This window comes from Bidens hawaiensis, unplaced genomic scaffold (genome assembly GCF_021521415.1).
Source record: "Bidens hawaiensis isolate Kalapana, Puna unplaced genomic scaffold, B.hawaiensis_p1.1 tig00012954_1, whole genome shotgun sequence".
Classification (NCBI taxonomy): domain Eukaryota; kingdom Viridiplantae; phylum Streptophyta; class Magnoliopsida; order Asterales; family Asteraceae; genus Bidens; species Bidens hawaiensis.
Window position 1 is genome coordinate 1 of NW_027492082.1, and position 23,065 is coordinate 23,065.

General features: G+C 34.3%; 2 protein-coding genes and 3 pseudogenes across 4 annotated transcripts; 4 read left to right on the plus strand and 1 right to left on the minus strand.

Annotated features, from left to right (window-relative positions):
- The first annotated feature begins 20 nt into the window (after positions 1 to 20).
- LOC143542691 (65-kDa microtubule-associated protein 3-like) lies at positions 21 to 3,902 on the plus strand (annotated as a pseudogene).
- A 3,130-nt stretch (positions 3,903 to 7,032) lies between these two features.
- Positions 7,033 to 8,827, plus strand: LOC143542673 (proline-rich receptor-like protein kinase PERK15). Its single transcript, XM_077035213.1, has 6 exons — positions 7,033 to 7,249; positions 7,621 to 8,040; positions 8,117 to 8,231; positions 8,316 to 8,421; positions 8,499 to 8,697; positions 8,769 to 8,827. The coding sequence occupies exons 1-6, from the start codon at positions 7,033 to 7,035 to the stop codon at positions 8,825 to 8,827; spliced, it is 1,116 nt and encodes a 371-aa protein (XP_076891328.1).
- Positions 8,828 to 10,095: 1,268 nt separating this feature from the next.
- LOC143542693 (putative calcium-binding protein CML13 pseudogene) lies at positions 10,096 to 12,585 on the plus strand (annotated as a pseudogene). The gene is made up of 2 exons (XR_013136937.1): positions 10,096 to 10,601; positions 12,406 to 12,585. The product of XR_013136937.1 is annotated as a putative calcium-binding protein CML13 pseudogene (transcript).
- A 551-nt stretch (positions 12,586 to 13,136) lies between these two features.
- On the minus strand, positions 13,137 to 14,363 carry LOC143542675 (uncharacterized). The gene is made up of 3 exons (XM_077035214.1): positions 14,009 to 14,363; positions 13,641 to 13,792; positions 13,137 to 13,559 (listed from the first exon to the last, which is right to left on the minus strand). The coding sequence occupies exons 1-3, from the start codon at positions 14,361 to 14,363 to the stop codon at positions 13,137 to 13,139; spliced, it is 930 nt and encodes a 309-aa protein (XP_076891329.1).
- A 2,938-nt stretch (positions 14,364 to 17,301) lies between these two features.
- On the plus strand, positions 17,302 to 22,793 carry LOC143542676 (uncharacterized; annotated as a pseudogene). Its single transcript, XR_013136936.1, has 14 exons — positions 17,302 to 17,581; positions 17,913 to 18,046; positions 18,127 to 18,276; positions 18,359 to 18,470; positions 18,546 to 18,864; positions 18,938 to 19,151; positions 19,243 to 19,332; positions 20,005 to 20,260; positions 20,841 to 20,953; positions 21,028 to 21,126; positions 21,223 to 21,270; positions 21,388 to 21,498; positions 21,585 to 21,675; positions 22,610 to 22,793. The product of XR_013136936.1 is annotated as an uncharacterized LOC143542676 (transcript).
- The last annotated feature ends 272 nt before the right edge of the window (positions 22,794 to 23,065 follow it).

The following is a 23,065-nucleotide window of genomic DNA, read 5'->3' on the forward strand; positions in this document are numbered from 1 at the left end:
AAGTGCTGCATTGTCTCAGAATGTCTACTCCCGCAAATGATCCACTACTGCAAGTAGAAACAACATGTGGAACCCTTCTTTATGAACTACAGGTATTTTTTTTACTATTAATCTTAATATATAATTCTAGACTTTTAAGTGAAAATGTGTAATTGTATGCCAACTGTGAATCAGATAATATGGGATGAGGTTGGAGAGTTCGATGTTGAAAGGATAAAATGCTGTTAGAGATCGAAAGAGAATGCCTTGAGGTGTATAAAAGAAAGGTAGATTAGCAAACAGAAACGAGCGATATTGAGACAAGCAATTGCTGATTCCGAAGCAGAGTAGCTGCCATATGTTCTGCAATGGGTGAGCGACCCGTGCACATTAGGCAGGTAATAATAATTATTATTATTAATATTAATATGTATTAAGATATGATTGTTGTATGGCATGTTACTTTTTCAGTCTGATCAGGACACTAAGAGCCTAAAAGCGGAGATCAAAGCCATTCTTCCAGACTTGAAGAGATGAAAAGAGGAAATCCGAGAGAATGAATCATTCATTGAAGTTCTAGAACAAATGCAACAGATACAAATGGAATTTATGCAACTACTTATAAAACAGTCTCGATGAAACTGATTTATCATGAGAACACTTGAAGAACTTGATATGCAACTACAAGAACTTGAGAACGAGAAGTAATCTACTTTTTTACGCCATTAGCTTGTTTTAAAACGATTACTAACTACTCTTAATTTTCTTTGATATATCCAGAGTGATAGGCTTAAAAAGTTCTAGACCACATGAGCACCTTAAATTCACTGTGTTTGGTGCTTGGAATGGACTTTAATCAGACAGTCTATGATATTAATCCTGATGGAACAACGAGCATAAATGATGATGCAATTGGAAGTCTTGCTGCAGCTATAGAGCAGTTACTTGAGGTCAAATACAGAGAATGCAAACAGTAAGTATAAAAGTGGAATGGGTCAACTGGAACGCACGATTAAAGGAACAGGTTTTCTTGTTCGCGTTTGTTTGTTAAGTGAGGCATGTTCGTGTTTGTTAATGTTCATTTGTTAATAGTATACATGAACAAACATAACCTAGTGAACACCAATTAAAAGTAAATGCCAACATCAGTCTGTTGGGCTAAAAAGGTAAAACTAGACTAGATTGTAAGAGGTGATATATTACTTTCATAGAATTAGACTGGATGGTAAAAGGTGATATATTAATTTCATAGAATTCGACTAATTGTAAAAGCATAAATATAAACGAACTGAAACAAACAAACATTAACGAGCATAAATGAACCTAAACGAGCGAAACTAAAAGAACAAACATAACGAATGTTCGCAAACTCAAATGCACAAACGATTCATGTGTTCATGTTTGTTTGTTTAACTAAACAAACTAAAAACTTTGTTCATTTCGTTTATCAATAAACAAACATAAACGAATTGTCTGCAAACAAGGGTTTACTGAACGTTTGGGTCCGTTTAAATAAACAAACATAATTTTATTAGAGATGGCTTGGGGTTAGATTCAGCTCTAACGGGTCAAATGTATAAAAGTGGAACGGGTCAATGGTCAAAAGTTGCCAATAGTTTCTTTAAGAATTTGCAACCTCTAAATCACTTTACTAAAATAAATAGAACTCCTAAAACATGTTGTTACAGATAAAATGTTGGATTAGACTTACTAATGCAGTTTTTGTAATCATATTCAATACAGTATTAATTGGGTAAACAAATTGTAGATAAAGAAGCTTGCAACTTCTCTGTTAGAGCTTTGGAATTTAATGGATACACCAACCGAAGAACAACAAATATTTCAGTGTGTCACCTGTAACATAGCTGCTTCAGAGGAGGAGATCACAGAACCCAATTTGCTCTCGGATGAATTCATTAATCATGTAAGATATGGTGTATAGATGAATTATTCAAAATGTATGAAATCTAACAAGTTTTTTTTTTTTTTTTTTTGTTTTTTTGAAGGTTGATGCTGAGGTTTCACGGCTTGAAGGCTTGAAATCAAGAAAAATGAAGGAACTCGTGTTGAAGAAAAGATCAGAGTTAGAAGACATTTATAGAAAGACACATTTGCTTCCAGACTCTGATAGTTCAATGGAGATTGTTTTGGAATCTATTGAAACTGTATGTATGATTATATATACACATCATATGTATTGCATATTGACTAAAATGTTCAATATGTACACATACATATGTATTGCATGCTCATGCATATTGACTGACATATGGTTTGCACAATGAAGAGCTATTGATCCTGCTGGTCTTCTAGATCAAATTGAGGTTCAAATGGGGGAAGTGAAAGAGGAAGCATATAGCAGGAAAGAAATACTCGAGAAGTTGAAAAGTGGCTTCTGCTTGTGAAGAAGAGTGGTTGGCTTGAGGAATAAACAATGTTGGTTCTTCTGGTATGTTATTAGATACTTCTTTTTATTCAATACTATATCAAACTAGAGTAACTTATGTATTGTTATTATTATTTAGGATGATAATCGTTATAATTCTGGAAGAGGTGCTCATCTCACTCTAAAGCGTGCAGAAAAGGCTCGGGCTTTAGTAAATAAACTTCCAGGTATGATCATTAATTACTATAATGTTTCTTTAGGACATCAACATTTTATATGTTATTATCGATGATTATGGAACAGGAATTGTGGAGGCAATAACAGTGAAAACAAGAACGTGGGAGAATGAGAGAGGCACCGATTTCACTTATGATGGGGTAATAACATTTAATATCATAAATAATCTAAAAATATTTTTTTTTGGTTCTGGTCCATATTGAAATATAATCTGTGTACGCAGATCCGACTTCTTTCCATGCTTGAGGAATATAAGAGATTAAGGCAAGAGAAAGAGGAAGAACGAAAACGACAAAGGGTATGTTTTAATCTCAAACGGGTCAAATAAAATATAGCTAAAAGAGCAACGGGTCAACCTGTCCGTCCCGTTTCAACCCAACCCATTTTACAATGGTGACTTTATATAACGTGTTTTGGTGTTGTAGGACCAAAAGAAACTTCATGGACAACTGATAGCAGAACAGGAAGCCATATTTGGGTCAAAACCGAGCCCCATGAAGCAACAAAGTGGGAAAAAGGTAGGGTCTAGGATACCTTATGGTGGTGTAAGTAACAGAAGATTATCACTCGGTGGAGCTATGCATGCACCTAAAACCAATCTTTATCCAGTTAGAGCGACACCTAATACTCGTGACCCTAAAAAGAATAATAGGGATGATGGATTTACAGCCCTTTCGACTGGTACATTTCTACCTCCTTATTTGATTATATTATATTTACAAATCTAAATAATATAATATGGTGTAAATATTCAGGGAGGAGAGGTTTGGACATAGTTGGACTTCCTGCAAACCGTAAACATTCTATCAGTGAAGCTGAACAGTCACAACAACCGATCTTCCGCCCACCTTTTTCTCCGGTTTCTTCAACAAAATCATCAAAATCCAACATAATAACAACATTGTTGGAAGATAACAACAGAAAACAACAGAAAGCTTTTCAAAACACCAACATGATTCCAATGACAACTCCTTCCAAATCCTTGATGTCTGCTGCGAATGATGAAAACAGGAATCCTAAAACAAACACGATTCCTGTGACACCATCGGGTTCTGTCCCAATGCAGACTGCAATGACACCTGTGGTACCGGTTAAGGAGATGATGGTGCATGATGCGGTTATTGAGTACTCTTTCGAAGAAATGAGAGCTGGTTTCGTGATTCCAAGTGCACATTTGAAGATGGTTGCTGTGGTTTGATGCTTGAAGTCAAATGTAATTGGCTTTTACTCATGTTTTATGTTTTTTAATAAGATAAGTTGATCCCACTGTAAGCTTACGGTGTGTACCATAAGGCTCGTTGCCTAGCATTTTCAACGTATTAAGAGAATAAGCTCATCAGTCATCACCAATCCAAATAGCATCTTGTAATTAAAAATAATTAAATGTAGCAGTTCAACTGCTCCCAGTTTAATTATTTTTTAAAAATATTTTTTGAAAAGTATATATGAAACTATGCTATAATATTATATCCCAACAAAATAAACAAAAAGAAGATTTGAACATTCTTTAAATTTGATTTTTTCATGTGTTACATGAATTCAATCCTAGCCTGGCTCCAACCTTAAATAACTGGAATTATGCACCACCCTAATATTCATAATTATTTTAAACTCAATTTTCAGCTTTCCAACCTCTATTAACCTTATTAATAAATTCTTCAACTTTCTTCTAAGTTCATCATCCTCCAACTCCTCGGGTTCTTCGACCGATAAGTTGCAATCATTCGACACTTGATCAACGTCTACCAACACATTAATGGCACTTTCTTGAAGCCCTGCAGTCCGAGTGGCGGTTTCATTGCTTTTGTTAGCGGCAGGCAGCGGTGACGGTGGCGGTGGTGGCACAGGAATAAGAGTAGAATGTGTTTGTGATCAGAAATATCAGAATGTGAAGTGGGTTCCAAGCTAACAAGAATAAGAGTAACTATGATCACATTACAAATGAGAAATATGATGTGTGGATTAGAAGCAGCAAGTATGATCAATTCATATGTGAATTCTAACATGGTGTTTAAATTATCGGGTTTCGGGTTATTCGGGTTTGAGTGTGGCATGTAAGCTGTGTGTGTAATTTGAAGCTGATGAAGTATATATATAGGAAGGGAAGAATAACAAGAGTGTGCTGTGTAAGCTTTTGGATGGTTTAAGGTGTGGCGTGAAAGTTAACGACAGTTGACTATAAAATAAAGTAGTTATGTTTTCAAGCAATTATCTGGTATATAAAATTCATTTTAAAAATATTTTGCTGTATAATTAGAAAACATTAGAGATTTGAGCCAGTAATAATTTGGATATTTTAAAGATTAATGGTTGTTATTAAGTCACTAATTATACCAAAAGTATGGTGTATCTTCAATCCACGTTGAAAATGTAGGGTGGGCCTATAAGATGATAATTAGAATCGTAACATCACTTTTTTGTTTAATATAACAATAATATATAAATAAATCATCCAGGTATGCAAAAAAGTTCTAAAAGAAATGTTAATAAGGCACATGGCATCAGTTATCCACATATCCTTTCTTAGAAAACTTAGCCTTTGTTAGAATTTTCTATTTTTTTTAAGTGATCAACAAATAAAAAGGCTAGTTATTCAGAATAACCCAATGACAAAAGATAACCTCATACATTTGTAATCACATACGGCAGTGAGTAGCTTATGCCTACCATCTCCAATTGTTACTAATACTAATTTAAAATCTACATATTTGTCACTATGTGACTAGAAGTCTAACCTAGTGGAAGAGGAATATCTTTTCTACTCGTTGATACCTCGCTAGGCTAGAAATCTTTTAGTCCTACCAAGGATATCTAAATCTATTAGCCTAGCTTACACTAAACTAATACCTCTAATTGTTAGTTAGTTACCATCTCTAACTATAGTTGTAGTTCTAACTCTTTTAGTAACAAAATATCAATGGAAAACCTTGAAAATTCTGGTAATGTTTTGTTTTAGTGATGTGGTTATCGAACAAAAAATTAACGGGTTTCAATTTGAAAAGTATGTCTTCTGTCGACGGCAAATGAGAATCGATAAAGAACATGCTACAAGAAGTCTTAAGAAGTAGTATGAGGTTTAAACTTCTTAGCGGTTACAAGTTTTAAAACTAGGGTGTAAATGTATAACACAAAAGTTCCGAATTAGACACACAAGTAAATTATGTAATATTTATATTTTATAAATTAAGTTGCATGGTTTTGGTAAGCAATATTATATGTGTTGTGTCAATCTATTAATTTATTTTAACACGATTACTTAAACATGTAAAAGAAGGAAGATTTAACAATTTAAATGGTACATTATCATTTTATTTATTGAAAATTGGAAGTATAAATGTTTTAATGCAATGCTTACAAGTTACAATAATTATTGTGAGATAGCTTTCTATAAAGCTTATGAAGTCGAATGTATGTACTAAAAGAAGTATATATATTTCAAAATTGAACTCTATAAATTGGCATCCACATTACCTTTATACTTCACACTAATCGTATCATGTTCCTTTCAACCTTTACCATATTTTAATTCTCTAAAAAGATGAATGATAACGCCATATATAATTCAACTATTGCTAAGATGTTTAAAATGTAACCCAACTTGGAATATCTAAATAAATTGAAATATATCCAATATATTCTTACTATTCTCATATTCGGTCTAGTCAGGTTTGATACGGTCAACTATTGGTATAAACAACATACCAAACATTTAATTATTGTTTAAATTTTAAAAGCCGGCTAACCAAAATTTTTTAAAATTGTTGGTAAAATCAAACGGATAATCAGTTTGGATGATTTCATGATTTTCAAGAATAAACCGTGAACACATACCCGTTGTATTAGGTTAATGTCTAATAATGAACCTGTTTTGTGAATGCAACGGTTGTTACTAATTGAGGATCGAAGAACCCTTAACTTATAAGTAAGCCTAATATATTACTATTAATATTAATTTTAATCAAGTAAAAACTTTTACTTAATCAAAAAGGAAAATAGATTGAGAAATATAACAAATAATTAAAGTTGATTTCCACAAATCGTAGCTTCAATATTAGTATATTTTCACCAAATAATTTCATTAAAAAACTTTATTTAAAAACCTATGTATATTTAGAAAACAAACTTTTGTTTTTACATTATTACACCGACAATGTAGTAAAATTAAGTGGCCTAGAATCCTCTCATTATATTTAAAAATTTTAAACATGTAAAAGTGAAAAAAAATAAAAATAAAATATAACTATAAAAGATTTTTTAGATTCTCAAAATCTTTTATTTCCCTTGTTCAATCAAAGCTCATTATATATACATATATATAATGTACTTGTATAGTTGTGTCATTTCATTGGACGTACTTATAAGTTATAATAATAACCTTATTATGTGTGATCGACTCTAGAGTTTCAAGAACTCATAAGTCATCAATCATCATGCGTCCTCTAGTTCAGGCAACACCACCATCCATTACCACCACTTCACCACTGCCAACAGCCCCTTCCACCGCCGTACCTCCACCGTCGTCATCTGGAGAAATCATTAAGATTGCATTATTTGCTGGAGTATTTACAATCATCATACTTAGCCTTCTTGTTATTCTTTGTAAAAGGAAGAAAACAAGAACCCACCCTGAAGTTCTTCCCATTAAAGGTATTAATTAAATTTGTCAACTAGCTAGGTTCAAACTTTTACGATTGCATGCATGCTCCATATGAATATATGATGACGGTTTCAAGGTAAGAGTTGTTTATGGGTGTCCTGTAAATGACATTCACGGAAGTGTCTAATATTGCTAAAACATAAAAAAAAAAAAAAATCCTAATCACTTTCGTGAATGTAATGACACCCATAAACAAAATAATTTAAATTTGTTACCCAGAAGCCGTCACTTGTTTGGGAAAAGTCCCAATAAAAAAAGGTCGTTGGAAGTGCGTAGGCCGTAGCTGACCTGATAAATTAATTTAATTAGTTGTACTTAACATTTTTTGTTTTAACATATCTTTTAATGTTTGGCTATGTAGTTCCTTCTCCTTCTCATTATAAAGATCATGTTATTACGATGCCACAAGGTGATCATGTTAACATTGTGATAGAACCCTCACCGCCACATTGCGCTAGTGAAACCCTCAAGACCGTATTCACATATGAAGATTTAGCTAATGCAACACAAGATTTCTCACAATCAGGTGATAATATTCTTGGAAAAGGCGGTTTTGGTTATGTTCATAAAGGAGTCCTTCCGAATGGAGAGAAAGTCGCAGTTAAAAAGTTGAGAACCGGAAGTAAACAAGGGGAACTTGAATTTCAAACCGAAGTTGCTATCGCTAGTCCTATTCATCACAAGCACATAGTTTCGTTGGTTGGACACTGCGATTATGGGAGTGAGAAGATGCTGGTGTACGAGTTTGTTCCGAACAAGACCTTGTATTTCCACTTGCATGGTGAGTGAACTTTTGTTAATAAAAAGTTAACAATTGATATGTTGATGTTTGTTGATAAATTAGCAACTCATTTCAGAGAATGGAAACAATGTGTTAAGTTGGGATATGAGGATGAAAGTTGCGATTGGAATAGCGAAAGGATTGACGTATTTGCATGACGAATGTGAGGTTATTGTAAACCATATTTTGATGTTTTTAAATTTTAATTGTCAAGGTATTGAACCAATTTATGTTGTAGGTAAACCTAAGATCAACCTGTTGATTTAATCTGGGAGGTTGACTGAGAAATCAGATGTGTATTCCTTCGGTGTCATACTTCTCGAATTGATTACGGGCAACCAACCTGTTGATTTAGTTTTGGATTATGATATTGTCGGTTGGGTAAGTTATCTTTTTTAGTTAAGTAAAGGCAGTCTTGTGGTAGTTGGTTTTGCTAATAATAATGATATCATATTTAGGCAAAGCCATTGCTGGAGCGAGCGTTGAAGGATGGAAATTTTAGCGCATTAGTAGACCCAAGATTGGAGAATATGTACAAGTATAGTGAAATGCGTAGAATGATTGTTTGCGCCACTCTTTGTGTGCGCCATTTGAGACTACGTAGACCATCGATGAGCCAGATTGTTGGAGCCTTAGAAGGACACCTAGCATTCAAGTGTAAGAGTTTAAAAAAAAAGGCATTTGAAAGCCAAAATAGATCTAAATTAATTTAACTTTGGGTGTCCTAGCAAATCAGTTAGGTCAAAATTTTAAAAAGTCAATGCTGGTCAAAGTCAGCTATGGCTAAAAGTAAAATCTGGTCCAGCAAGCTGATTTCAAGGGTTCTTTACTTCCACTGAGTTAGAGATGACCGAAACAAGTTTTCCTTAGACCTTCTTCATTGAGGGGATGTGACAAATGTTTGTGGGGTTAGTGTAGTACTAAGAGATCTACTAGGGATATTAGTTATTGTAAAAACACATCAAGTATGATTTATATGTATTTCGAAAGGAGTAAGAGATCCATTTGTCATTACTACCACTAGATGTCTCACTTGTTTGAGGTTTACTTCCTGGTAGATCTTTTGGTTTATTATTTGGATAAATATTTTGGTAGAGAATTTGAATGTGGCGTGTTTAATTTATCACACTTATTGTCAACAACTTGTTCGGTCTGAACACTTTAAAAAAACTGTCGACTTATTCTTAAGTTAGAAAACTATCGCTTCAACAGTTTATGTATTACATATATATTTTTAATTTTTGAAATAAACAAGCTGGGCTTATCTTTTTGAATTCCCTCAGCCGTCTTTAAAATCAGTCAGTCCGACTAGGTTGTTTTAAATTCAAAAATGGGCGCCTCTAACAGTATCATTATTATATTTTTTAGCCAACAGTTTTCAAACCCAGATGGTAAAACCGACAAAGAGTGAAATCGAACCCAAATAAAAAAACCAAAAAAATCAAAATTAGATGTTTTGAAAAACTATAAAAATTAGCATTTCGATTTTTGGTTCGGTTTTAGAAAGTATATATATTTCAAAGTGACCTGACCCATGAACACCTCATACATAAACAAAGTTGTCATTCAAACATAATAATAATAATAATAATAATAATAATAAGCTTGGCAGTGAAGTGGTATACTGGCATGAGAGACTTGATGTTCTATATGACCAAAGTTTGATTCATGTCCTAGCATTTGGTTTCAGAGGCATCGATATGATGATTGTGAGAGAGATTAGGTGAATATGTTAATTTCACTAGTTGGGCCCTTGAGTTTTATCGCACCACACTGTTATACATTCGAACGAGTGTTCACAAGTGTTAGCATTAGGTGAGTGTTTTTTCCTGATCAAAAAACGAGTGTATCTCGATGTGATGAATTTAGTCGGTAGTTCATTTAAAGTATTCATCTGTTGTTCAAAAATAATAATAATAATAATAATAATAATAATAATAATAATAATAAAATAAACGGGCTTTAACTTTTCGGCCCAAACAAGTTAACGGACGCCAATAATTCCATCCCCTAAACACGTTCTCCAAAATCAATCATCCTCTCTCTTTCTACATTCATTCATTCATCCCAATATTCTTCATACATACATTCATTCAATTAAACCAACAATCAACCAAACAATGGGTTTGAGCGATGAACAGGTAGCCGCCATGAAAGAGGCCTTCACCCTCTTCGACTCCGACGGCGACGGCAAGATCGCCCCATCAGAGCTCGGCATCCTCATGCGTTCTCTCGGCGGCAACCCCACCCAAGCCCAGCTCAAATCCATCATCGCCGAGGAGAAGCTAACATCTCCATTCGATTTCAACCGCTTCACGGAGCTCATGTCCAAGCACCTTAAACCGGAGCCCTTCGATCGCCAGCTCCGTGACGCCTTCAAGGTTATCGATAAAGACGGAACCGGGTTCGTTGTCGTTGCGGATCTCAAACATATTTTGACGAGTATTGGGGAGAAGCTGGAGCCTGCGGAATTTGATGAGTGGATTAAGGAGATTGATGTTGGGTCTGATGGCAAGATTAAGTATGAGGATTTCATTGCCCGGATGGTTGCGAAATGATTCGTAAGTCACCGCGATTTTCTGATTCGTCGTTTTATTATTATTATTATTATTATTATTATTATTATTATTATTATTATTATTATTGTAAACGAACCGAACCCAACCGAACAGAACAAATTTGAATAGTGTTGCTTAAATTTGTTTGATAAGATTAGGAAAGGCATTTAAAAATATTAGCATAAACATAAACAGACAAACATTAATGAACATAAATAGCCGTAAAGGAAAACATTATTGAACGTTCATGTACGCAGTTGAACGAACATGCCTCTGTCGTGTTCGTGTTCGTTCATTTAGTTAATCGAACGGAGATTTTCTTCATGGTTTTGTGATTTTTTTGATGATTTACCGCTTTTTTTTTCGAAAAACTTATCTTTATACTTTATATAGGATTAAATTTCCAAAAACGATTACAATAAAGTGGCAGGCAAACGAGCAACAAGATGCGCCGCAACCCCCTTTTGAATAGCAAAACCAAAATTAGGTTTCCTAGATATCTATATCCCGTGATATCTAAATTTCAAGTTTATTTGAATTGTTCACACTTAGAAAAACACTTAATTTGCTAATTTTAGATATGCGTATCCTGTAAACGAATTGAAAGGACATGAACATGGGCGTGTTCCTGTTTGTTCGTGTAAAGTTAATCATACACGAACACGAGAACCAACATGGACATGGACATATAATTGGACATTTTTTTTTTGTTCATGTTCGTTCAATGAGAAAACGAGCATGTTCGTATTCGTTTGTTTAATACCTAAATGAACAGTTCTTGGACGTAAACGAACACAAACAAACGAAGTTAAACAAATTCATGTATTATTTCTCATTAAACTCAAAACGATTACAATCAAACAAATATAGTTGAACAAACATAAACGGACACAGATGAAGATAAACAAGTTCCTTTTATGTTTATATTTATTTAAATATAGTTATGTATGTATATATTTAAATTTAAACTAACATAAAGTAACGAACATACACGACATGGATAAACGAACATAAACGGGTGTTCACGAACATAAATGACCGAACAAAACGTGTGTTCATGTTCGTTTGTTTAATTAAATGGCCAAAAAGTTTGTTCATGTTCGTTCGTTTATTAAATAAACAAACATTCCGCCGAAAAGTTCATGAACATTCGGTTCGTTTACAGGCGTAAGTGATTAGTGTGCCTTTCCTTATATTGTTAATTTGACGTATTTGAAAAATGTAGTTCTTTGCTGATAAAAAAATAGAAATTGGTGTAGAAAGGACGGAATGTTTTTTTCAATTAAGATTTCTTCATTTTTAATACTGCAAGTCTGCAAGTTTGCTTGTGCTTTAAGTCGAGGTAACTATTAAAAATGATATTTAATGGACAGATATATTCTTTAATTTAATTATTCTTTTGATGGGAAAAGAAGAAATGATATCCACTAGCTTCAAGCCTTTACCTTTTGTAATTATTATTATTGATTAGCTTAAACTATATATAATTCACAAATCTAGGATCTCTTGTTTAGTTTGTTTACATAGAAGATTAGGAGTTATACGACACTTTTGTATCCATTCTTTGATTTATATAAATAGTTAATACGTGTCAGGTAAAAATACGGTCGTAAATTAGTGTTAGCATGTGAATGCAAATTTGGGCGACTTTTGACCCGATTTATCTCTAGATAAGTGTGAGGTTTATCCCTTTGACCCGTTTGAAAATATTTAAATACCAAGTTGGCTATATTTGTAAATGGGCTGAAATTACCATACTTTGTGAAACTGAAGTTATGCCTATAATCTGATTATATTTGGTTTGCAGGTTGGAGGTGCTAAGAGGCTGCTGGGTCCCACTTCCTCTTATTATTTTTTAGATGCAACATTTTTTTTTTGTTCTGGACTTGAGTTTTGTACTTGGGGCATGCTCTAGAAACCAAAGATTTGTGTGCAGTGCTTCCAAACATGCATTGTACTTTGTATGTTTTTGACAATAAATGAATATAAGCTTTTTTTTTAATGTTTGAAATTAGTTTGGTTATCAAATGATATATTTTTTATTAAATATTCAAGATTCGAGTCTATCTTTGAATTCTTCTTATCTGAGCTCAACCAAGCTCGGGCCTGCAATAGAAAGCTCGCCGAACAATCAAATCGAGCTTGGTTCAACTCATTTCTTGGTCATATTATCAAACCATAATCAATTAAAGGCTCTTTGTGAACAATATAACAGTGGAAGACAGTTGTTATGAGTTCTGTTGGTGGATTAATGGGAAATAAGATTTGGATATTGGAAAGTTTAATCCTGAATTGGAATTAGGAAATGCTAATGTTGGATGAATGTAATTTGATTGTTTAAAATACAACATTTTTGAACTTCATGACTGATGTATATTTCAACAACAGATTGCCCATAACTAGCTAAAACAAGAGAACTAAACATGCTAGCTGTAGTTCATAAGAAAAAAACAGTTACAAATACTGAACAACAGACGGGTCGCTAAACTCAAATCCAGATTCAAGCATTTGAAAGGTGCAGAGATGGTAGAACTGTTATCAGCAGCTAGCATTCAGCATTTGGTGAAGTGCAGGCTGCCCGGGCACTCTATTTAAATGATACTTGAACATAGTCTTGCCATCTTCATTTCTATGTCGTGTATAACGATTCGCAACATACAAACCATCTTTAATATTGGTATAATCAATACCCGATTGAAGTTGGCAATGAAGACCAATCATCTTAAGCTGTGCCTGGTATTTGAACTTATCCCCGATTTTTACACCACATATGGGGCCTAAGCTCTTTACAGGCTCCATCCATTTCAGCATTTGTTTCGTTAAGTTGACTGCTTCCAAAGGAACCCTCCAATTACCAATCTTTCCCCCCTTTATCTTCATTTGGTTTTCATGCAAAAGTTGGGGGTAGACTTGATCAAAGACATTCATTGCTTCTTTGATCTTCTCACATTTCTCGTTTTCCTTTCGTGATGCAGTAATTGTCATGACTGCTGATTTTTGGGCCTTGCCTTCTTTTAGCCTTTTAGCTTCACCATTTGAGACAACATTTTCAGAATTCTGCAAAGGCTTTCCCCTTGATATATGAATGGTGGTAGTGACCTTTGGACGTCGGTCATGACCCGCTGCTAGAGGGTCCCAAAATTTAACCTTTCCAGCAGGCTTCGAGCTCGATGAAGGTTTGTTTCTGATGAACTCTGCTTGTTTATAGCTTTTGAGTTTATCGTGCCCAGAGGATTGAGTTTTCAACGAACTCTCCTTAACATTGACGTGCGAGTTGATCTTCACAACGTTACTGTCTGCACCATCTAAAGGCTGCAACGGCTTCCTCACAGTTACAGTGGTGGTGACTTTCGGTTTGTGTGCACCACCATTGTTTGAACTTCTGGGATCCCAAAATTTAACCTTACCACTTGGTGGCCTTGTGCCAGTAAAATATGTGGATCGACCAAATTTATTCGGCCTCAAGCTACTCATCAGTTTCTTATTTTCCACATCTGAGGGAACATTTGTCAAATTCTTCAATGGCTTTGTGTCTGATTCTTTGATTCCACAATTTGCAAGAGGGAAATTTTGAACCGTTTGCGCCATCGGTTTTGGTTTCCTGATCAGCTTCTCGTTAGAATCCTCAGACGAACGCTTTCTAGGAACAATTGGTGCACCGCATACGCGGCCTAAGCTCTTTACAGACTCCATCCATTTCACCATCTGTTTGGTTAATTTGACAGCCTCCAAACAGTGAGCAATTGTTTTCCCCTTCATCTTCATTCTGTTTACTTGCAATACATTTATGTATGCATCAAATTTAGAGTAAATATTAAAATCAAAGGGGCGATGAGAATAGTTATGATGGCGTTGGTGGATAGTCCGAGTGAGGACAATGGCGAATGGTTACGCCGCAGTGTGGTGATTTTAGTGGTTGTGGGGTGATTGTAGTGGTTGCGGGTTTTCACAAAGGAAGCCTTCGTATTTATAACGAATTCACATGCTTAAGGGTGTTAATGGATACATTTTAAAAAAATTATTTAATTACCTAACGAATACATTTCAAAATTTGAATTGAATTTTTAAGGGTGTTAACGGATATATTTTAAATTTTATTCAATTACGTAACGGATACATTTCAAATTTGAATTGAATGCTTAAGGGTGTTAACGGACATTTTAAAATTTATTCAATTACACAACGGATACATTTCAAAATTTAAATTGAATGCTTAAGGGTGTTAACGGTTACATTTCAAAATTTATTCAATTTTGTAACGGATACATTTCAAATTTAATTTTTATTCATTATATTATCGTAAAATCAATATTATTGGATCATATTATTATGCATAACAATTACCAAGTTTGGTGTCGCTAAGTCCCGATTGGGTCACTTACCGGTACATCATTGGTCATTAACATTTTTTTAGTTATGGTAACGTAACAAACATAACATAAACCGACCGAATTCGGGTATAGCCGTAGACTCACAACCTCAACGCTCGGGACCGACAACGCTGATGTTTACCAACGCCCGAGTTTACCAACCGACGCCACTCCATTGTCGACCTCAAATTTTTAGATTTCCCCCAAATTAGCTCGGGTATCATAATGAAAGTGACTGAAACCAACTGAACTCGTGTCGAGTTACCGCCTCAATGCCCGGGACCGACAACACTTGGGTTTTACCAACATGTCCCGGCGCAACACGCCGGGTAATACACTTGTTTCGTATATTTCAAAAAGTACCGTAAGTAGCTAACATATACATTTCAAAATGTATTCAATGGATATATTTATTAATCTCTCATTTCTTTAGAAGTTATTAACATATCTTACTGAACGTTAAATTCAAGTTTTTATGTTTGGAATATTGGATATTAATAATCCCAACTTTGAACCATTGGCCGACGCCAAGCCTAACTTAAAAAATACTTACAAAGAGATGCTACAACAAGGTATCTCCTTATAACCTCTAGTTTATGATCTATAACGCTTCTGGTACATTTTGGTCCGAGTTTGTTATGTTCTGTTTTGTGCGTAACAAAATCCATGTGGCAAGGGTTAAAACTTCATATGAAAATCATTTTATGTTGAGAACTTTCAATCAACCGTGGTTTTATGTTGTTTTGTTCTTCAAATATGTTTAGGCACCGTATCCGGCTTGGGGGGGGGGGGGGGGGTTATGCATGATACATAACTCACGTGGATCATCGTGCTTTGGTCCAATACTTGATTCTTTTGATTCATTTACGATGTTTGAACACTCTTGTATTTGATTGCATGAACATATAAAATAAATAATTATATTTAGCATTTAGATCACATTTTTGCATTTTTACTATCAAGGATTCAAGACAAGTAGTATTGTTTTACAATGTGTGACCATGTATGCACCAACATACATTACAACCTCAATAGAAGTTTTAATGCCAATAAATAACTATGGCCGTTCTCAGGGGACATTTCGGTGGTGAGGTATTTTCGCTTTATTTAGAGGTCATGGTTCAAATTATGCAAAGATATATGTGATTAATAAAAATAGATTACAAGCTGTTAAAGAAATCAAAAATAACCAGACGTATTATATTCGATTGAAAGTTGAAACCATTGATGTAGTTTATAAAAGAAAAAGAAAAATGAATCACTATCATGGGTGTATAATATATGTTCATTTCTTTATGGTCGAGTGTCCAAACCCTGTAAAGTATCGTTGTGTTTCTGAGTTTTCTTAACGAAATAAAAGAAAGGAAATGAAAGCTTTTCATTTATCTTGTTTTTCCTTTCTTCTCCTCTTTTTCCCAATTCTTTCCATTTCATAAATCAAGTTTTTCCTCACTTTTCTTCTTTATTTCTCCTTTTTTTTTCCCTTTCTTTCTCTCTCTTTCTCTTTTTTTTTCTCTCCTAAAACAAAACTAAGGAACACACCTTAATGAGACTCAATGTCAGGAAGGAACTTTGTAAGTATTAACTCTAGGGCTGTCCAGACTGCTCGCCGCTCGTTCACCACTAGCTCAAAAATTGTTTACTAAAAATGCTCGTTCGATTTGGCTCGGTTTAGAAGTAAGTCGTTTGGCTAGGTCCGGTTTGAAAACAAACCATGCACGAACAAAGTCTCGCTCAGTTTGTTTCGGTTCGATTCGTTTTTGCTTGAATTATTTTTTATTTTTTATTTAAACATATATATATTTTTTAAGTATATATATAAAAATAAGTATTCTTTAGAGCTTTGAAATTTCTCTATTTTGTGTTGACTTTAAAGTTCAATTTTAAACTTTAGAGACATTTTAGGGTTGGAAGTCTAGACATTTTGAAGTTGAAACTTTTGGATTAATGATATATTTTACTTTTAGAAATTAAAAATTAAAAATTTTGTACGAAACCAAGCCGCTCGAATTCAAACCAAACCAAGTTCAAGCATAAAAATATCGCTCGTTTCTTAAAATTCAATCCACTCAGTTCGACTCACTTTCAACCAAACCAAGTATAAGCAAACATGCGTTCGGTTCGGTTCGGTTCGTGAACAACCCTAATTAATTACCTCTCACTAAAAATGAAAAAATCAATTTAATAATATAGTTAATTTCAACAAAATGAACGTTGGCAAAGCAAGTTAAGGAAAGTCTGACAACCACACACGTAACTTCTGGCGACTACGTAATATCATCATCAGTCACAGCCACCATTGATGGAAATCGAGAGCAAGTATCTCTATCTCCATGGCGATTGTTCACTTCCCACACACTCCAACTCTCACATATCATCGTCATCATCACCGTCGTCTCACTCCCATTCAATCTTCTTCTATTCCACCAACAACCGTCAGATTCTCCACTGTCAACAACTCAATTACAACCTCCAATGGCAAAAACACCACAGATGCAGCACTTGTCTGGTACAAAAGTGATCTTCGCGTTGATGATCATCCAGGTCTAATTGCCGCCTCTAAACACACATCTCTTGTTCCGCTCTACGTCTTCGATCACCGAATCCTTCGCGGTCAGTTAGTTACTTCCAAATTTGTATCACATTCATTTATTTAATTGTTAGATGATATTATATAAGCCCTAATTTAATAAGCACATTCAATGTAATATGAATATATACATATGTTGTAGAACAAGTGCCAGCGATTAATCGGATTGGAATTTTATATATAGTTTTTCAAATTTATTAATCAGATTGGATTAGTAAGTACAAATTTTCAAATACTTTCAACATTATGACCACAGTCCGTTTAGGTGAAATCGGTAGCATACTGATTAGCAATTAATCGGTGACTAATCGCGATTTTTATAACACTGGTTGATGCGTTGATTCTTATCGGTAGACTTCAATGAAGAAATGTTTGAGCTGCTCTTGTTTGCTGTGACTGATTTGAGAAGTTCATTGAAGGATCTGGGATCTAACCTGATGGTACGGTTCGGGAGGACCGAATCTGTTATTCAGGAGCTTGTAAAAGAGGTTGTTACTTTGTTATGTTGAAGTTTGGTTATGGTTAATAACAACATTTTAAATGGAATAACTGATTAGAGTTGGAACAGGTTACGGTTGCTAACATTTACACACAAGAAGAGGTGGAATACGACTCGCGATTGGTGATTGAGAAAGTTAGAGAAAGCTTGGGAGATGTGTTTGTTGAGAAGGATAGACCTGATATAACTCTATGGAGTACTGCCTTTTATGATATAAAGGTGTATTTGTTTGGTTTCATTAGTGCTGGTTTGCATCTTCGTTCGATTAATAGATTATGCTGATGTAACTTTGTTTTTCTAGAATGTTACGGACCTTCCACTGTCATATGATGAGTTTCAAAGATTAAAATTGCAAGTGCATTCGCCTCTTTCAGCCCCAAATTTACCTGGTTCGGTGGCAGATTTGGCATGGGGTCAGTAATATGGCTTTAGTTTGAGAAAGTTTATCCAAAATTTGGGTTTTTTATATATAGTTGTACATGATTCAGGTCCTCTACCAACACTTGATGATTTGAAGGAGTTCATGGATGAAAGTCCATACAAGTTAAAAGATAGCTGGAAATTGATCAAGAACACTTCTGCAAAATCTGTATTTCAGAATGATAGGATTCGTATGTCAGATGGTGTGACAAACGGTCAAAGTAGTTTGAGTTCCCTTGCTTCTCCTATTAATAAAAAGAAATTGAAAAAATCAGCATTTATTACAAAACAAGGAACCTTTGTTGGAGGCGGAACTAGTGATGTGCTTAATGCATTGGCTGCATACTTGAAATATTTTGAGGGTACCTCACGGGATGATTGGCAGGAGTATGTAATTTACTGATTTTCTATAATTTTTTTATTCCGAATTAAGTTTCATTTTGGCTACTTACTATTGCAGGTTGCATGAAAGATTACGGATTTTTGAAACCCGTGAAGGAGCTTCATTTGGTTTTCTTTTTGGACCTATTCTTCAACTTGGAGCTGTTTCTAGAAGAAGAGTATATGATGAGACAATAAAATATGAAAAGGACCGAAATGGTGGATTATTGTCACCCTTTGGGTACTCGTGTTTCACTACAGCTTCTGTAGCTGATCATGTTTGCTCTAGAGAGGTGTGTGTATCCATGTTTCCAAAGATACCGTATGTTTTTTTGGTTACTAGTGGTAATAAATCTTATTCCAGTTTGTGACATTTTGTGACAGTGGTACCGTCTTTTGGCTTCAAGAAGTCAAGTGGATTACACAGAAAGATATTCCACTCGTTACTGGAGGTGGAAAGGTCATCTGATACAGGTTAGTATTAAAAACAAATGTGAGCTTAAATTTTTAGCCATATTTTGGTTTCATTCTCCGTATGAACGAAAACCGGGGCCGGTTTCGATAATACTGATACAAGTACTGATGTTCTGTCAGAACCAGTTTAGTTTGTCATGGTACTGGTAGGGTATAGGAGCCATGGCTTATGATACAAAGAACTCTATTTTGAATACAACTCTGTTTTCAACAAAATCTATGCCTAAATGTCGAGAAAAAATTAAACACAACTGCGAAAACCATACAAACGAATACAGGTATTGATTCTGAAAATACCAGTATTGGTGCCTATGCGGTTCAGTCGGAATCGATTCGGTTAATACTGGTACCACTTCCGATAATACTGATACTGGTACCGATGATGTTCTGTCAGAATTGGTATTGTTAGGGCCTGCACTCGTATAGCGTACGATACCAAAAACAATACTCCATTTTGAATACAACTCTGTTTCCAAAAAAAATTATGCCGGAATGTTGAAAAAAACAAAATAAAATACCACGGTGTATTCAGCCACTTTTAGAAACTTAAAAATAAATGTTTTTTTACTGATCATACCAACATTTCATTTTAATATATATAGTAATGTGAATTTAAATTTCTAGCCATATTTTGGTTTCATTTTCCATATGCATATTTCTTGTTTTTTACAGTATACTGTTATGGGCTGTGAAGGTCCTGCTATCCTTCTTGTACATGGTTTCGGTGCGTTTTTGGAGCATTACCGTGACAATATTATTGACATAGTTGAAGGTGGAAACCGAGTTTGGGCCATCACACTTTTAGGATTTGGCAGATCTGAGAAACCAAATGTTGTATACACTGAACTTATGTGGGCTGAGTTAATAAGAAATTTTATAACTGATGTTGTTGGGGAACCGGTTCATCTTGTCGGGAACTCGTTTGGAGGTTTGTTTCTATCTTATATAGACCACTAGGCCTGTAAACGAACCGAGCATTCAGTTGGAAGTTCATTTATGCTCTTTTAATTAATAAGCGAACGAACATGATCGCATGCCTCGTCCGTTCCTTTATGTTCGTGAACATTCGTTTAAGTTCGTTTATGTTTGTTTGTTTACGTTCATTTATGTTTGTTATTTTACGTTTGTTTAAGTTCATTTGTTTACGACCCTTAATATATTCATTTGAATGTTATAGGCCCGTTACAGTTATCCTAATTTTAATAGCTTTTTAGGCCAACACATTGTCCTTCACTTCTGTTTTGGTTTAGCTCAGTCATGTTTGTTCTTCTATGTTCATTTATTCATTCGTTTATGTGCATGAACCACTTTTTTATACCGTTAACGAATGAACACAAACACATTATTTTCTTAATGAAAGAACACGATTAAGAAAACCCCGTTCGTTTAACTGTTCATGTTCGTTTACAGGCCTATAAACCACTCTAATCTAAACTCATTGTCAGTCTGAGAGTATAATGATTAATGATAGCAATTGCAACAAAAAATTTTAACTGGTATGCTTTCAGGCTATTTTGTTTCTATTGTTGCTGGCTTGTGGCCCGGTTTAGCTAGATCTGTGGTGCTGTTAAATAGTGCTGGCCATTACATTCCAGGATACTCTTCTGTACCTCCCTCTAAGGTAGTTTGACTTTTGAGCTTGAATTTTCAGTTTGACTTTCGGGTTTGAGTTTTTCATATCTCTGTTTATTTTAGGAAAGGAAAACTACAGGGATTGCATGGTTAGGTGCCAGGGGACTTTCATTCTACTTAAGACTGAGCTTTAGGAATTTAGTGAAACGTTGCTACCCGACTGTAATGTTTATTTATCTTAGTTTTCACAGTATAAACGTGTTATTTTTTGTGTTAGTTATGGTTGTTACTGACTACTGAGTATGTTAATGTTTGCAGAAAACAGACCGCGCTGATGCAGGGCTTCTCAATGAGATGGTAAGGGCAGTATCCTTTTTCAAGACCCGGTTACATTTTGTTTGAATACTTTCGCTACATGTTATTTATTTATCTATTTTCATGAAACAAAAATGTGCTAGTTTTGCATTTCTTAATGAAGGCTAGTCATATGACCCTGGTGTTCTGGTGGTTCTCGAAAGCATCTTCACATTTGATCCTTCAATCCCTTTAAATTATTTACTCTAAGGGTTCAAGGAAAACGTTCTTATTATCCAGGTAAGACTTTCGATAACGTATTAACGTGCGATGAATAAAATATTGTATTCACTTGATATCCTTTTGAATCTTGTATGTGTAATTAGGGCATGAAAGACCCGATATCAGATTCGAAGACCAAAGTGAGTGTTGTTAAGGAACACTTCAAAGATATTGTAATCAAGGAGCTTGATGCAGGTAACCCTTGGTTAGAACTTAGATACGGCAATTTTGTCCCATTTACATAATGGGTCTATTCAGCTGTGTTTTATTTCTAACGGGTCAAACGGGTAATTGGTTAGATTAGATGTTTGACTAGTTTTGGAATACTATAGTTTTGTCACATATATAATAGAATTTCACAAGTGGTCACTGAGGTTTAACCATATTGCAAGTTTGGTCCCCATATTATCGAAAGTGGCAAACTTAGTCCAAATATTTGTGAGACTGTTGCATGTTTTGTGACTTTTGTCCACACCATTAATCTCATTTAGTTCTTTATGGAAAAGTGATGTCATGTAGGAGTGTTCAATATTCGAATCGGACTCGAGGAACTCGAAATTCGATTTTCAATCACTTGAATTCGATTCGGTATGAATTTGATTTAGTAATCGATTTTCGAATCGAATAAGAATTCATGATTTGAAATTCGATTCGAAATTCTAATTCATAATATACATTTTATTTTTAATTTATAAAGATAAATTACCCAAGTCTTTTAAGTTTCTAAAGACTAAAAATTGAAATTTCATAATTCTGGTTATTAGTTCATGTAATTAGACATTACCAATTTGAATATTTAGGATGCTATAACTTTGAATGATCTATTTATTTTATAGACTTGTACTTTTTGCTGTTAAATTGTAGTGATTTTGTAATTAGAATTAAGATAGATTTGTTTAACTGAATTCGAATTAGCAATTTGAATTCGAATCGAATTTGTCGAATCTATTTCGTTCGAATCCAACTTCAGAATTTCAAAACTCGAATATTTGATTCGAATAAATTCAATATTCGAAATTCGATTCGTTGAACACCCCTAAATTGTCATGTGCCGTTCATGTTAGGTACCAAAAAAGTTAGATTATTATCAAAATGATATAATATTTGTAAATGTAATCATATGTATTAGGCCATTGCCCCCATGATGAGGTGCCAGAGGAAGTCAACTCTATCACTCAGGAATGGGTGGTCAAGATTGAAAGTAGACACAAGAATTTGGAATGAATAGCCGAAGATGGAAGCAGCATTGCAGCAACCTGAGAGCTTTCGTTCCACAAAAGCGGGTATTTTTTTGTAAATCTTAGTGTGTATGTGTATCAAGTTAGACTACATTAAAGACGTACATAGTTGGATTCGATTTTTTTGAAATATTATTAGTAGCCTCAAACATTTTATATATATATTTTTTTGAAGTATTATTTGTAATTCCAAGTTACTCTTTTGCTAATTGTAATATGACTCCTTGATTACTTTATGATTGACCGATTGAGCAACTATGGGTTTTTATTGGGTTCAAATGTGATTTTTAAAGTCTTTACTTCTTTTTTAAGTTTTAGCAATTGAAAGAAAATATAATCAGTGTTTT

Coding starts and splice junctions, on each gene's coding strand:
- LOC143542673 (XM_077035213.1), top strand. CDS start 7,033: ATGCGTCCTCTAGTTCAGGCAACACCACCATCCATTACCACCACTTCA. Junction 8,422..8,498: donor ATTATGATATTGTCGGTTGG/GTAAGTTATCTT, acceptor TATCATATTTAG/GCAAAGCCATTGCTGGAGCG. Junction 8,698..8,768: donor AGGACACCTAGCATTCAAGT/GTAAGAGTTTAA, acceptor TGGGTGTCCTAG/CAAATCAGTTAGGTCAAAAT.
- LOC143542675 (XM_077035214.1), bottom strand. CDS start 14,363: ATGAAGATGAAGGGGAAAACAATTGCTCACTGTTTGGAGGCTGTCAAA. Junction 13,793..14,008: donor TACTGGCACAAGGCCACCAA/GTGGTAAGGTTA, acceptor ATAAACAAGCAG/AGTTCATCAGAAACAAACCT. Junction 13,560..13,640: donor TGCAGAATTCTGAAAATGTT/GTCTCAAATGGT, acceptor GCATCACGAAAG/GAAAACGAGAAATGTGAGAA.